The 15,842-nt window shown below is 35.8% G+C and overlaps 1 protein-coding gene across 1 annotated transcript in view; it reads left to right on the forward strand.

Annotated features, from left to right (window-relative positions):
• FAP (fibroblast activation protein alpha) overlaps positions 1-15,842 on the forward strand; it is a 73,529-nt gene that overhangs the window by 20,061 nt on the left and 37,626 nt on the right. Inside the window, 7 exon segments of the mRNA XM_047085707.1 lie at positions 650-702; positions 4,373-4,445; positions 5,119-5,239; positions 6,189-6,343; positions 8,378-8,481; positions 10,806-10,941; positions 14,948-14,992. Coding sequence (XP_046941663.1) covers positions 650-702; positions 4,373-4,445; positions 5,119-5,239; positions 6,189-6,343; positions 8,378-8,481; positions 10,806-10,941; positions 14,948-14,992 — 687 coding nt within the window.

A 15,842-nucleotide genomic window follows, 5' to 3' on the forward strand; every position in this document is an offset into this window, starting at 1 on the left:
TGCCAAGAGTTTGAAAGCTCTTTTATGAAACAAAATCCAAAATAATATTTGTATTATTCACTAACCACAGAACAAATACACTTAATGAGAAAAAGAGCAGTTTTTTTTCAGGAGGAATTATAAACTATGGAGCTTCTATTTCTTTTTCAATTTCTATTATTCTTAAAAAGCGTTATATTTTAAGAAAGGCAAACATGTTGTAACAAAACTCTGTGTTGAATAAAATTCTCTTTATCTAATTTTAGAGGGTATCATTGTAATGAACTACACAGGTTTGGGGTAATCCTTATGGCCAGGGAGATCATGGGGGTTTTACTTCAAATCAAGGTATAGCATAAAGGAAAAATTCTTAGGATAGAGTGTGTCAAAGAAAAGCTTTTTATATTAAGAAATGTCTTCGGATATGCTTTTTATGGAGTGAGGGTTGAATCACTGCTGAGATTAGTTCTGGAACTTAGACAAACATCACAAAAGTCCACAGTAAAACTCTTTAAATGAAGACTCTTTTGGAATTGAAACATATCCTTCCTAGTGCTTTATGAAAATAGTCCTTTTATAATTCTGAATCTTGAATCATTTGTTATTATACATTATTGATAGAAGCTTTTTAAGAATCATAATTTGTCTCTGTCTCTCTTCTTTCCGACAGCTTTGGAGATACTCTTACACAGCAACATATCACATCTATGACCTAAATACTGGGTAAAATTTCATATCTATGTATTGATACTACTTAAATCCATTATGATTTTTCACTCCACGCTCTGATTTAAAGTTAAGATTACATTATCTTGTTACTGATCTTAGTGTTTTACTTCTTTACCGTGTATGGACACCCATAGAAATTAAGAAATTTAAGGAAATACTTTTATGAAACATTTACCTCTTTTTATTTGACAAATGTTCTGTATTTTTATTCACCAGGCAGTTTTATTCTCCCTACTTTGGAACACCAAATTATAAATATACCATTTATGGACATAAACCTACATACTGAAAGTACAAACACGTGCATGGGAATGATACACTGCTTACGAGAGAGTGGCTTTTTCCAAGGAAGGAAGTAGAAGGGCAGGAGATGCAAATCTCCTTCAGTTGTATCTAAACACAGACTCCATTAATTGATTTTAAATTAACTGTTACTAAAATTGCAAAACGTTAATATTTTTTAAATTGGGGCTGTAGATAAGTTGGCCTCTGTCATACCATTTTCTTTCTTTCTTTGTATGCTTCACTATTTGAAATATTTCAATTTAATCAAAAAAAAAAGAAAGAAAGAAAGAAGAAAGAAAGAAAGAAAGAAAGAAAGAAAGAAAGACGAACGAGTAGGTAGTCAGAACACCTAGTGAGGGAATTCCTGACAGAAGGAATAACCTGTAAAGGCCCCAAGGGAAGGGAGAGCACAGAGAGTTTCGGAAACTCAAAATAGGTCAGTTGAGTTGAAATTGGAGGAGGGCATGCTGACTAGTGAGAGGTGGTGTAAGGTTGGGAAGGAGTTGGGGCCAGGAGGCAAGGGCCAAATAATCATGAGGAAACCATTAAGAAGAGTTTAGATGTCGTTCTGATGACAATAGGGAATCAGATTTGCACTTTGGAAAAATCACTCTGACTCAGTATGGACAATGAGTTGGTTTAGTTACTCATCTTAATGTGATATCCTATTTGCTGTTATATAAAAGGGAAAAATAATTATATGGCTTGAAGAGGTATTGAAAAATTTTATGGTCTATTTCCTCTTTTGTCCAGTAAGAACACAAAAATTCAAAACAAAATCTACTTGTTTTAAGAGTTCAGAAAAGAATGATTCTGATCTTAAACTGTCAATTTAGGAAATATGAACTACTACATAAAGTAGAAACTGAACTCATCTAATATACTCTGGGTCTTTCTCTTCTCTGTATCCACATCATCACCAAATTCAAAAATAGGTTTTTTTCTTTTTTTAAGTTTATTTTTTTTATTATTTTGAGAGAGAGAGAAAGAGAGAGAGAGAGAGAGTGTGTGTGTGTGTGTGTGCGCGCGCATGTGTGCGGGGGAGAGGCAGAGACAAATGGAGAGAAAGAATCCCAAAGAGGCTCCGCACTATCAGCTCAGAGCCCAACACAGGGCTTGAACTCACGAACCTTGAGATCATGACCAGACCTGAAATCAAGAGTCAGACACTTAACCGACTGAGCCACCCAGGAGCCCCTCAAAAAGAAATTATTGAACACCTATTATGTGAAAAACATATATGGAGAGATACAAATGAACTCGAGGCACTGACCCTACTCTCAAGAAAACTTTAAATTGGTGAAGTAAAATCCTTACTCTTTCAGCACAATTTCTTAAGGCTTTAATCAATTCCTTATTTTTCTTTTAATTGTTTTGAAATTCTCCACATCCTACCTTAAGGTTCAGCAAATTAAACAGCATTCCAAAAGAAAGTGACAATACTAATATTTTAATTATGGCTTGTATAAGTTTTATGGCCTCGAATTATTTTAAATATTTAGCTTTTGTGCAGTGAACTTAGTCAAGCCACTACTTGCCTGCTTGCTTTCTCTCTCTCTCTCTCTCTTTCTTTTCTTATCTGCACAACTTTCTAATTTGCCAAATTTGTCTTTTGTCAGGTAAATATAGCATAATTTAGGAAGTGAGGGATGACAAATTTGTTGAGATTCAAGGCAAGACCACATACCACTAATTCCAAATTTTCTATATGCTTCTGAAGAGTCTATAAAAATCTACCACAGAGAAAGTGAAGATAGTTCTGGTTTCAAGCATGGGAAGGAATACTGAGAGGAGACGACAGCCTTTGTGAGCAGCCTCCTCCACTTTCTCTCATAGTGTTAGTTATTTAGAAAACATAGAAAATGGCAGCTGTGGTGACTTGCCAGTCATGAAGAGACTCTGCGCTGAGATTTTCAGCTTGGCGCTGTCTGCATGCTTGCATAGATGATTCCACAGCATATGGGAACCTAAGACAGCGTTGCAATGTCAAAGGTAACATGAACGCTGGCCTGAGATAGAAATGCCTTTTCTTCAGGATCATTCCTTTGCCTGTGCCTTCACATGTGTTTCAATATATTGTGGACCTTCCCAGTGCCTGCTGCTCATATACTGCCCTCTGGCAGGCAGGATTCTCACTGCTTCACCAGCGGTCTCTCTCTTTCATGGCCATTACTCTTTCCCCAGTCAAAGCTGATCTGCCTGTGTTCCCTCACGGCTTGCTAGGCCTCAGGCTGCATGACCTAATAAGTTGTGTCAAAGTAACGTGGGTTACAATTCTTTGCAGGTTCCAGCTTTAAAAGAATGAGAAAAGTAGAAATGTCAGGCATGTTAGGTCCAGGTTGGAGTTAGTTTTTTGAGGGAGAGGACAAAGAGTCTTTCTTCAGGCTCCTCAATTTATACCTTGGAGGCAAGTCTTGTTTCGTTTATCTTCAAAAGCAGTCTTGATGAAACTATTAATATAATCTTCAAGAAGATAATAGTCAAAACTTAAGCATGGCATCCTATGACTCTTTAGCACTTACAAAAATCTGAACACATTCTCGTTGAAGAACTACAAAAGCCCCACAGTGCAAGTTAGTCAATTGAGTATTTGCAGGGTGAGTCTAGGCACCAAAGTGAGATTTTTGGCCAATAAGATATTTGAAATTTCCCCATGGGTGGAGAACTTTGCAAGCTTAAGGCATACTGCCCAGTGTATGATCTGTTTTTCAGTTTAGTTTGAGATCAGATGTTCCTTTCCTTTTCTGATTTCAAGTCAGATCCCTGGGGAGATTGTCAAATGGCATCTTATTTTCAAAAATTTGAAATGCATATGCATTCACAGAGATGGGGGTTGTAAATGAGAATGTGGAAGAGCACATATTAAACTTCAGCACAGCTATAGCATTTTAGAGCTGGAAGGCACTTCATCGACCATCTCAGCCTGATGTGTACAAATTTTACAGTCCTGAGGGTTAGGAGACTTGAGTTTAATTAGGGTCGGCCAAGAACCAGCGATGTGATTTTAAAAAGTCGTATCTCTCTAACCTCACGTTTATTTATTTTTTTTAATGAGGGTGTTCCACCAGATAATTTCTAGAGATAGTCCCACTTTCACAGTCTATAAATCTTTAATAAATCTTTAATTCACTTCATTACAAAGGTCAGAAAACTGAGACCCAGAGAAATTAAGTGACTTAAGTAACTGGTAAAGAACTGCTACCAGAACCCGATGCCTCCAGTGCCATTTTGTCACATTCTTTCCGTTAGGTTTGAGGAAGCCGAGGACGATCCTTCATTTTTATTATTTACTTTTTTCTGTTTGTAAAGATGCTTTTTTCCCCCTTGAACAGCAAGGTTTATTATTATTTTTTCTTCCTTTTTTTTTTTTTCCTTCTAGACAGTTTGTAAGAAGAAATGAGCTTCCTCGTCCAATTCAGTATTTATGCTGGTCGCCTGTTGGGAGTAAATTAGTAAGTGTTTAAATTATAGAAGTGTTTAATCATTTAAATAAAAGAGGAGCCATTTGATTTTGGCCTTTGTTAAATTTCCCTGCCTGAAAGGAAAAAAAAAAATTCATGACTATTTTAGTGGTTAAAAACGGGAAGAGTTTTGATAAATTGAAACTCATCTGAGAATTCCGCAAAATCTCAAGCTCATGGATAGACTTCTTTAAATATCGCAGTCAAAAACTTTATCCTCATACTCAGCCAGAATGCGTTGTGCCAGAAAGCTGAGGAAAAATATGGTTTTCACAAGTTTCCCAGACTAGCTTCAGACAACATGAAATTTTGTCCAAGCTCTTATTTAAGGACTCTAAATAAAGATTAGATCTGGCTAGCTATTAATATTCAAAGATTTATTTGACTTTCTGTTAATATGTACAATTATTTATTTGAGTAATAAAACAACAAATATATAGTAAACTTTATGCTTTATTTGATAGACTTTAAAAATCATAACTGATGTTAATGTGAGCTGGTTGGTTTTTTGACCTATTAAAATGATACTTTAGTTGTGATTCCTTCTTGCATCTGGATTACCATGCATTTTGAAGGTATTAGGTAAATAATCAAAACAAGTTTACAGGCTTTATTGTATTTCTTATGGAATTCTCCTTATTAACTAACTTACCACCACTTCTAGGCATATGTCTATCAAAACAACATCTATTTGAAACAAAGACCAGAAGACCCACCTTTTCAAATAACATTTAATGGAAGAGAAAATAAAATATTCAATGGGATCCCAGACTGGGTTTATGAAGGTAAATCATATTCCTTTTCTACCGTTGCTGTTTTAGGCTTTCAATTGAAAATAATTGCATATATTCAGTAAAGTTTAGACAAGTGGTATGTTACCGAGATGAATGGTGGCATTTCTGAAAGCTGTTATCAGGTTATGAACAGGATGTACATGTTCTCAAAGAACAAAATCTAATAATCAGGCTGGTAGAGCTGATTTTCATGAGCATTATAAAGTGGTAGTAATAATTTACATTTCAAGAAGTTTATGGTCCTTAGATGCTGTGTTGGTACATTTCCTCAGGTTTCTTTTTTCTTGAGGAATAAATCTTTCTTCCAAAACTAAACAACTGTCTACATAATTTTGCAGAGAAATATTCCTAGTTTTTGATACTTTTGTGAATTGTGTCCTCTTTGTAGGCCATGCAGGATCCAGGACCTAACTGGACTTTAAGAAGTCTTATAGTTCTTGCCTTTATTAAAAATTATATAGCGGAACTGTTTTTGTTTTTTTGTGTTTTTTTGGTTTTTGGTTTTTTTTTTTTTTTTTTGGTTTTTTTAAATATTCCTAGGAGAAAAAGTCAACATCTAACACTTATGTCACTCTTGTAGTGTAATTACAGTTCTCCTTGTTTGGGCTACATTAGGTGACTATAAAAACCAGAAGCTGCCCCAAGGGAAAAATCATTTATTGTTGAAATGCTTAATTAATTTACTTAAAGAATTACATTTCTGATTAATATCAATTCCTACGCAGACTGATTGATGTTTGAAATGAGGTATAAGTTAGGCTATGTCTTTAAACTCAGATTACTTATCTTTTTTAATAACCAAATTCTGGCATATGTCACACCCACATTAAATAAATTATTGCAGTCAGTAAATGGCTAATACAATATATTTTGAAGAATTTGCAATAATTTTAAGAGTAAGCCATAATGGTTATTTGTATGCTTGTATTTTATTTTTCAGAGGAAATGCTTGCTACAAAATACGCTCTCTGGTGGTCTCCTAATGGAAAATTTTTGGCATATGCAGAATTTAATGATACCGAGATACCAGTTATCGCCTATTCCTATTATGGTGATGAACAATATCCTAGAACAATAAATATTCCATACCCCAAGGTATGTTGAGTACTTTCAACAGATGCTTCCATTCCTCTGGTGTCAAAATGAGCAACCAACACCATGAATAGAGGTGGGATCAACAAGTTTGGAGAGCTTCTTATCCTTGTGCATTGTAAGGCAAACATTGTACTGTGCTCTATTATTTATGTGGACATCTGTTGCTTTGGACATCTGGTTGTGCTGGATGAAGTAGTCTTTGCAAAATCCATCGCAGAATCTTTGAAAAACATATGGTCTAGATTATGGAGGAAAAACAAGCTTAACTTAATTTTAATTTTTCATCTTTCATGCTCCAAATTCAGGGTAAAGTTCTGTTTTGCAATTCCTTCTTGAATTCTCATGTAAATGCGAACTAGAATGGAAAATACAAATGTTGAACTTGATGTTCCTGTCAGGTAGAAGCAGGCATGAGTTGTGATCTTTTCTGGACATATAAGGTAGGTTAAGTGTGTGAATCTAGTGTCTTCCTTGAGGAAATTAGACATGGAATGAACCCAATGTTTCTCGTATAACCATTCTAGAATTCTGAGTGAAACACTTTTCATTCAGTCCCATGTCTGAAGAGAGGGCTCCTGTATGTATAGTAGGAGAACAGCAAGGTCACAGTGGAGAAGTGCCATATCCTAATTTGACTTAGGCAAAAAATCTGAAAAGGATCAAATAATAAATTCTCCTCTTTTACAAGGAATGGAAGTGACTGTAGAAGATAGTTCTTTGTTCTTTGGTCCCTGTTGTGTTTACTTGCCAAAGAGAACACTGTTACAGATGGACCCAGTGGGTCCCTCTATGGATATGTGTACACACAAGTGGTTTCTGATGCGAGTCACAGTGGGTATAGATAGAGAACTAGAAATTCCAGATAGTCTAAAATTTATGTTAAAAGTCATGTGATAAAAGATAATGGATAGGAGATGCATGTTTAGGTAGGAGACCCCTCAACGGCTGTATATAAAGTCTGAAAGACTGAAGATGTTTGGAAGTAAGAGAAGTGGCACTTGGGACCCAAGACGTAAAAGAATTTGGATCTTCAAGAGGGTGTAAGGCAGCAGGAAGAAATGGAGGAACCCAGAACTGAGGACTAACTGACACCGACAGAGAAGTTGGGACCCAAATTTTCATGTTTTCCTTGAAGACTAGAGTTGTTGAAACATCTGACATCAAGCTGAGAGGTGAGGCAACTCAAAAGAAACCAGAAGTCCCAGCTAAGCTTCACAGTGAAACAGGAGGTCAGAGGAGAGCCTGGACAGTTCTTTAGATAAATCCAAACGGCATGGAGTCATTTAAGGCTGTGAACCTGAACTCTGTGGACTTAAATTGTTTGACAATTATAAGACTCTCTTTTTCTGTGTTAAAATAACAGGAACTCTAAGAAGCTGTCTGGGTGTGAACTACACTGTCATGTAAATTTAGGGTGTATAATAGCACAGAAAGTACAAAACAAGAAAAGTGCAAATTCTACAGTCACTTTATTTGGAGGTGACATTTCCCTAATTTGGGGGGGATGATAACAGTAGTAATGTAACCAGCTAGGAGACCGACTGATGATTGTCCTAGACCAAATTATAGGGCAAAAAGCAAAAAATATCTTCTCTTATTTATTGTTTCTACTGTCTTCCCCCCTGCACTCCTTCCAGTACAGGGAGAAGTGATTATAATAATTATCCTAAGAAGAAGAAGAAGAAGAAGAAGAAGAAGAAGAAGAAGAAGAAGAAATATCTGTCTTGAAAGTCAGAAAAGAGAATATCAATTATGGCACTGCATTTTCATATCCAAAATATTTTCCCTTATGAATCAAATCTCTCTCATTAATCACTTAAAATATGTGTCTTCACTCTGGTTGACATAATATTTGTAATTGCCCTGCAAGTAAAATCGAAATGAAATTCCTGGTCATGTTATAATTCAAATGTTTTCAACAATGATATACTTAATATTGTAAACTTATAAAAAATGCCTAAACTCCTAAAGTGTCTTTAATATGCTAGTCATAATTAAAAATTTATGAGCATATAATCTCCATTTTTTCGGCAGGCTGGAGCTAAGAATCCTGTTGTTCGGTTATTTATTATCGATGCCACTCACCCTGAGCATATAGGTCCCATAGAAGTGCCAGTTCCAGCAATGATAGCATCAAGGTAGGGCAAGCCCAGATGCTCTCTTTCCATCTTAACCTGAATTTTAACACTTAAATTTTTTAGCTGAGATTTACACTTCTTTTCTAGTGAGTTTATGATATGTGTACTCTAAGCAGAAATAAATAAATAAAATTGGCATGTAAACCTAAATACGTAACCAAATTAAAAATGACATTTCTTAAATTGATTTTAAAGTGTCAGCCCTTTCACACATGTAAGGATGATCAGAGCGATCAATCTAAGTGATACTCCCCTCAGATGTGTGAATGTAAACTTGGGATCAGTGGGCAAATAATAAAATTCATATATGTTCTCAGCCTGTCTTGTTTCAAGTCTGGTCTACGTTCTCTCAAGCCCAGGGTTTATAGATCATGTTTGATCACATATGCATGACTAACAAGAGGCCAACCCTCTCCAAATATTAGCAATTTTTACTAGGATGCAGTCTATTCACAATTATCTGGTTGTACAATTATCTGTTTGGGATTCACTGTAAGGAGACAGGGACATGAATCAGTCTCACTCCCCCAGCTTGGGGCCATATGTAGATCCTGTCTGATTAGTTCTGATTGTAGCAACCCTTCCAACCCTCCATCAGTCCTCTGTGGTCATTATGGTTGAAGCAGATCGAGGTAAGAGGCCGCCCACACCCAGCCTGGTGGGCTTCCTCACTACTTCCCAAACCCTAACAGGCCAGGGCATGCTGCCCCTTGCAGGAGAGTCGGCCAGGGCAGAATGATTGATCACTGACAGGAAAGAGAACCTCAGCAGAGGCCTCAGTGGGGCCTTGCCAGGGTGAATCTACTCTTGGATAATTTAAATGTTTTTTAATGTTTATTTATTTTTGAGAGAGAGAGAGAGAGAGAGGGTGAAAGAGAAAGAGCATGAGCAGGGGAGGAGCAGAGAGAGAGGGAGACACAGAATCCGAAACAGGCTCCAGGCTCCAAGCTGTCAGCACAGAGCCCTATGCGGGGCTCGAACTCAAAAACCGTGAGATCATGATCTGAGCCGAAGCTGGGCGCTCAACTGACTGAGCCACCCAGGCGCCCCTCTTGGATAATTTAAAATGGCTTTATTTGGGGGGATGATCCATTACTTCCCCCAACTACCACCAATCTAGTTGATGGAAACTTAGACTAAATACATCTTTCTTTCTCTTTCTTTCTTTCTTTCTTCTTTTTCTTTCTTTCTTTCTTTCTTTCTTTCTTTCTTTCTTTCTTTCTTTCTACTGTCGTTCTCCTTAGGAAGCAAATGGAATGATAGAAAGGGTACTGTATAAGGAGTCAAGAGGAGCATCTGTAAAATACTAACAATTTAATAGTAATAGCTAACATTTTCTCAGCACTTACCATGGAGCAGGCAGAATTCTCACGAACTTTAAGCACACTCAGCCAATTCTACAGCAAGCTCTACATTTGGTAATACTGTTATTCCCATTTGATAAAGAACCAGGGGCACAGATATGTAAGTAAGATAAGTAAGTAAGTAAGTAAGATATGTAAGTAAGTAAGTAAGTAAGTATGTAAGTAAGTAAGTATGTAAGTAAGTAAGTAAGTAAGTAAGATATGTAAGTAAGATAAGTAAGTAAGATATGTAAGTAAGATAAGTAAGTAGCCTTACGTAGTAGAACTACTAGGAGGTAAAACCAGAATCTGAGCCAGAGACCCTTCCAGTTCTGTGATTTCTTTTATATCAATGTCCAGAATTCTGTGGTTTATTTACATTGATGTTCTCCATCTATAGGTTCATTCTCAGAGCCGAGTGATAGTTGCTGCCATTCATTGACACCAACTATGTGCCAAGCACTAATAGAGTTACTTAGTGTACATCATCTCTGATTATGATACTAAACCTGAATTTCAACCCCTGACCCTGGTCACAGTTAAAACGAGGCCTCTAATACAAACTGCCTGGAGAGAAAGATGGGCATTTATCACACTTAGCTCTCTCTCAACCACTTAAAAAGTGAAAAATTGAGTCTACTCATGCAAAATAACCAGTTTAATGCTTTTCCCCCCTCTATATTGACCAATAGCTTTGGCCTCATGTCTTAAAATGTTTCCCAAGATATAAAAGTCCAAAATGAGGAGAAAGCTCGAATATAAAATAATTCCATTAGATGAACCAACTCTCTTATAGATATTGTTTAAGGATCAGCAAGTATATTTAAACTTTCTCTGAAGAGAAGGGAAAGTTCTACCTTCTTTATCTATGGAATAGATATTTCATAATAACAAAATACATCCTTGAGAAAACAGAACTTGAGAAATTATTTGACATCATACTGGTTTATGGTAGTGACTGTTGTTTTGGTTTATTTGCAGTGATTATTATTTCAGTTGGCTCACATGGGTTACTGATGAACGAATATGTTTCCAGTGGCTGAAAAGAATCCAGAATGTTTCAGTTCTGTCTATATGTGATTTCAGAGAAGGCTGGCAGACATGGGATTGTCCAAAGGTAGGTCATATTAAACCCACAGAGGTGTATTTCTGAAGATGAAAGTGTATGAGGGAGGACTTATTTATCGCTAACATTTTGTATTATAAAGCCAGAATTACTGCATTCAACTCTTGATTGCTTTGCAAAACAAAACAAAACAAAACAAAAACAACCATTTATTCACAGTCCATTATTTTTATTAAATAAGTAATAGACTCCTTGTTTTCTTGAATGACTTTAGCATTGAAACTGAATGGAGAAAAAGACTAAATGAAACAATGTAATATTGGAAAAATAAGGTATCTGGTTCTGAGCTAGGATGAAATTCCATCCTTTTGAGAATATAAGATTGGTAGTCAACAAAACCCAAAATAATGAAGATGAGAAGATAAGATGGGTCTTTAGGGAAATAGATATATTCTACTTAAAACAAAACAGAGGGGCGCCTGGGTGGCTCAGTTGGCTTAGTGTCCAACTTCGGCTCTGGTCATGATCTCGTGGCTCGTGAGTTTGAGCCCCGCGTCGGGCTCTGTGCTGACAGCTCAGAGCCTGGAGCCTGTTTCAGATTCTGTTGTCTCTCTCTCTCACTGCCCCAACCCACTCGCATTATGTCTCTGTCTCTCTCAAAAATAAATAAGCATTAGAAAAAAAAGAAATAGATAAAAAAATAAAACAGAAAAATGCCAACGGTGTTATGTCTATTCAATGTAAAAATAGAAAAATAGAAATTTTGAAGGAAATTGATGTCATTAAAAGCCAAACATTCCCATTGTAAAATTTAAAAGCAGATAATTAAGAATATGACATGAAATATCAGGTCAAATTATCCTGCTATCCTGTTATCTTGCAGTAATTCAGTGGGTTAATACAATAGAAATACTGTGCTAATTTTAGGAAGGGAAAACTTGAAAATTAAGCACAGATTTATTGTTGAGTTTTAATTGTTTCTATTGTTCAAATCCAAACATAATCTGTTAAATTAATGCGTTAGAAAAGTACTCCACCAATCCAAAAGCTTTAAAATGAGCCTGTTCATAAGTACTCCTATTAGAGACTCAGACACACAAAATGTTTTCTTTAAATAGGAAATTTGATGGATACATTTCATAAGACTTCTAATTATGAAGACATGTTTCATTAAACCAAATATAGAATAAACCTTTTTTTATCAAGCAAGAAAAAAAGCACAGAGGAATCAAAGTAAATCACTAAATTCCTTCTTGAAATTAGGACACTATGTTTTGCAAGAAAAGAGTCATATGAATCTATTTGGAAATATATCAGGACTATTATAGTCAACATTACTTGGGCTAAAAATATTTTTTTAAATCACTACTCTGTAAGAAGCTTGACTAATTTTGATGGAATATGCTAGAAGCTTTTTTTTTTATATCTTATTTATATTTTGCTATACAAAACAGAAAGATTTTGGCTTCAATGCAGTACCATAGGGGGAAAAAAAAGAATAAACTTGATTGTGGTAGTTTATTAGAAACCATTCATCTGATAAATCAGCTTGGGATGAATATATCTTCAATGTTTTTATTGAATCTAGGTATTAGGAATTGTTGGTTTTACTTATTACTTTTAAACTGTAAGATCAGTCATTTAGACTAAGATTTTAGTTCTTAAAACTAGGCATTTAAAAACGGTAATTGCTTTGGAATCTGAAATTCTAATTTATAAAAATCAGGGTCAACTTTAATCTAAACTGACAGAATATAAAAGATGCTTATTCAAGGAGATGTGGAATTCCTTGGATACAAACTTTAACTTTACGGCCCAAAACAGTGATTAAATTTAGAATATCAGGTTTAATTAACCTTAGGATTTCAAAGCAACCTCTGTTTCAAAATAATTTGATAAATACATGGAACACATTTTCAGATAAGAACTGCAAAGTGTCGTGTTAGACAACAAAGCTGTGCCTTAAAATTTATTATTCCCTTGCTTTTTAAGACAGTACCTTCTCTCATGGTTCCCTTTCTACTTCACTGACCTTTTGTTTTCAGCTCTTCTTTTTATGATTTCTCTATAAATCTTACTATTCTCCAAATTAATGTGTTTGTAAGGTAGGCTAACTGCTAGAACACCAATAAGACCCTTCTTATTATTACAATACAATACAATACAATACAATACAATACAATACAATTAATACAATAGAAATTTTGGGGGGCACCTGGGTGGCTCAGCCTGTTAAGCATCTGACTTCAACTCAGGTCATGATGTCATCATGGCTTGTGAGTTCAAGCCCCACATCCGGCTCTGCACTGACAGCTCAGAGCCTGGGGCCTGCTTCAGATTCTGTGTCCCCCTCTCTCTCTGCCCCTCCCCCACTTGTGTTTTCTCTCTCTCTCTCTCTCTCTCTCAAAAATAAATAAATAAATTTTTTAAAAAAGAAGAAAGAAAATGTTTACACATTCATGTAACCACCTAATACTGAGTCCAGGTTTGTGGGGAATTTTAATTGGGATGCTCTGCTCTGCACAGTCACTCTAGGATCCAGGTTGATGGCATTTGTGCTGTCTTCATCTAGTGACTTCCAAAGCTAGTCCAAGGTTATTCAAACCTGATCACCAACATCCCACTGGGGGATGGAAAAGAGAATGGAAGATCACATATAATAGGTTTATATAGGTCAGGCCTAGACGTAGAATGAGTCACTTCTGCTCACGCACCATTGGTTAGAATTTATCACATGACCACATCTTACTGGAAGCAGGCCTGGGAAAAGTAGCCTATCTATAGTCTTAGCAAACAGAGAAAATGATTGCTAATAATCTTCTAGTCTCTACCATAACTCTCAACTTACTCTTTAGGCAATTTTTATCTGTACCAGAGGTTTTGGTTACCATTTGCCCTCAAATTTATTGTGAGGATTTGAACTTTTAAATGTCTCTGGCTACATCTTCTCTGATCCATATTTGCTATCCATACCTAGATTAAGGCCTTTATCATCCTTTTTCCCAAACATTCCAGTAGCTTCCAATTGATCTCTCTGCCTCTTTCTATCTTGCTGACTTATAATCCATTCTCTGTATCATGTTCACAATTATATTTTCCAAATTGTGACTTTGAACTCCTTCAAAGGGCTCGTCTAGAAGGGGAATCTAAACTTCCTAGGGTGGCATAAAAGTTTCTCCAAGATCATTCTGATACCCAAACATCTTCCTTCCTCTTGAACTCTTTTCCATAGTCACCTTCCACTCAGCCATATGGAACCATCCCTGTGGTCTACTAAACTGGCCTAGTCTCTGTGTTGTTCATTTCACCTAGAATGATCTTTCTCTAATTATTTGTCTAGGAAAGCCTATTCATCCTTTTATGCCCACTAAATTTTGATCAACAAATGATTATACTATCCTAAAATGTACACCAAAATAAGATTCTGTGCACATTTTAAGATTCCTACCTACTTAATAAGATTAAGAAAAGAAAAAAAAATTTAACCTAAACTCCACTGTGAAATGCTTTTTTAAAAAAATGTTTATTTGTTTATTTTTGGAATCGGATAGAGTGGGAGTGGGCATGCGAGTGGAGGGAGGGGCAGAGAGAACGGGAGAGAGAGAAATCCCAAGCCAGGTTCTGTGTTGTCAGCAGACCTGGGGGGCTCGAACCCACAAACCATGGGATCACAACTGAGCTGAAACCAAGAGTCAGACACTTAACTGACTGAGCCACCCAGACACCACTGAAATGGCTTTTTAAACTATACGACACCAAGTGCTTGGGTTGTGCTCAGCTTCCATAAATGAAATAATTCCAGGCACTGCCTCATGGAAAATTCAACCAGAATTATTAAAGGTTTTCAGTAAGATCCATCCCTTAGATTGCTCATGTATATGCAATAGTGTTGATGTATAAGATGTTGAATACGGTCATCTTAAATTCAAGTATGAAGTTAGGCTATTAGCAATGGTACACTCTGAGTGGGCAGCTTAACAGGTTCAAATGCCCAGATTATGTTTAAGAAAAACTGTTCTCCTAATAGTGTGCTTGACGTGATCTTTCTTTCTTTTAGACCCAGGAGCATATAGAAGAAAGCAGAACTGGATGGGCTGGTGGAGTATGATTTTTCTATCTTTTCCTTATATTTTAATGACACTTCACAGATTCTCAGCCATCAAAGGACTTTTTTAAATGTATCCAAACTAACACTACTTGTCTCATAGAAAAAACACCAAGGTAAAAAAAAACACAGAGGTAGGGATCCTTTCAGCAGTTTTGTGCCAGACAATTAATGTCTATATATTTAAAATTCTATTGAGAACAAATCATAGTCCTCATGTCACAACCTTAACTTTTTCAACTGACTCTCTGATATTCATAATTAATATTCTTATTAAACAAAATAAAGGCTGTTTTTCAAAAGCAATTACAATTCGTGATCGACTTAAAATAATACTTACTAGCCAGTTGAATTCAGAAAAACCAAATACATTGGGTATTCATAGTAATTTAAACACAATCTGCCTCTTATTCAATTTCATATAAACTGAAATGAATAAATGAATTATGTATTCGTTTCCAGTGTTTAAGTGGTATCAAATAGGAAATCGTATATTTTGTTATGGTTTGTGATCACTAGATTTTTTGGATAGGCTTATTCAGTGATTTGTAAGAATTTTTAGTGTAAAAAAAATCATGATTTACAAAGTTATCAATTGTGTACAATATTACATTTGAAGAATATAAAATAGGGCAGAGACCAAGTGAATGTTGCATGGATGCTGCTATTTATTACAAATACATGATTGAATTCAACTAGCATTTGGATTTAAAAAAACAAAACAAAACACAGTTTCTCTGAGTAGCACAAGCAAAGAAAAAGAAGACCCTTAGGACCTGGCTTAACACATTAACCCATGATACAAGGACAATAAAGACTTCAGAGTTAATTGTAAGATGATAACTCA

This window comes from Lynx rufus, unplaced genomic scaffold (genome assembly GCF_022079265.1).
Source record: "Lynx rufus isolate CCGP_SWC_20201006 ecotype Redwood Valley unplaced genomic scaffold, mLynRuf1.p SCAF_2, whole genome shotgun sequence".
Taxonomy (NCBI): domain Eukaryota; kingdom Metazoa; phylum Chordata; class Mammalia; order Carnivora; family Felidae; genus Lynx; species Lynx rufus.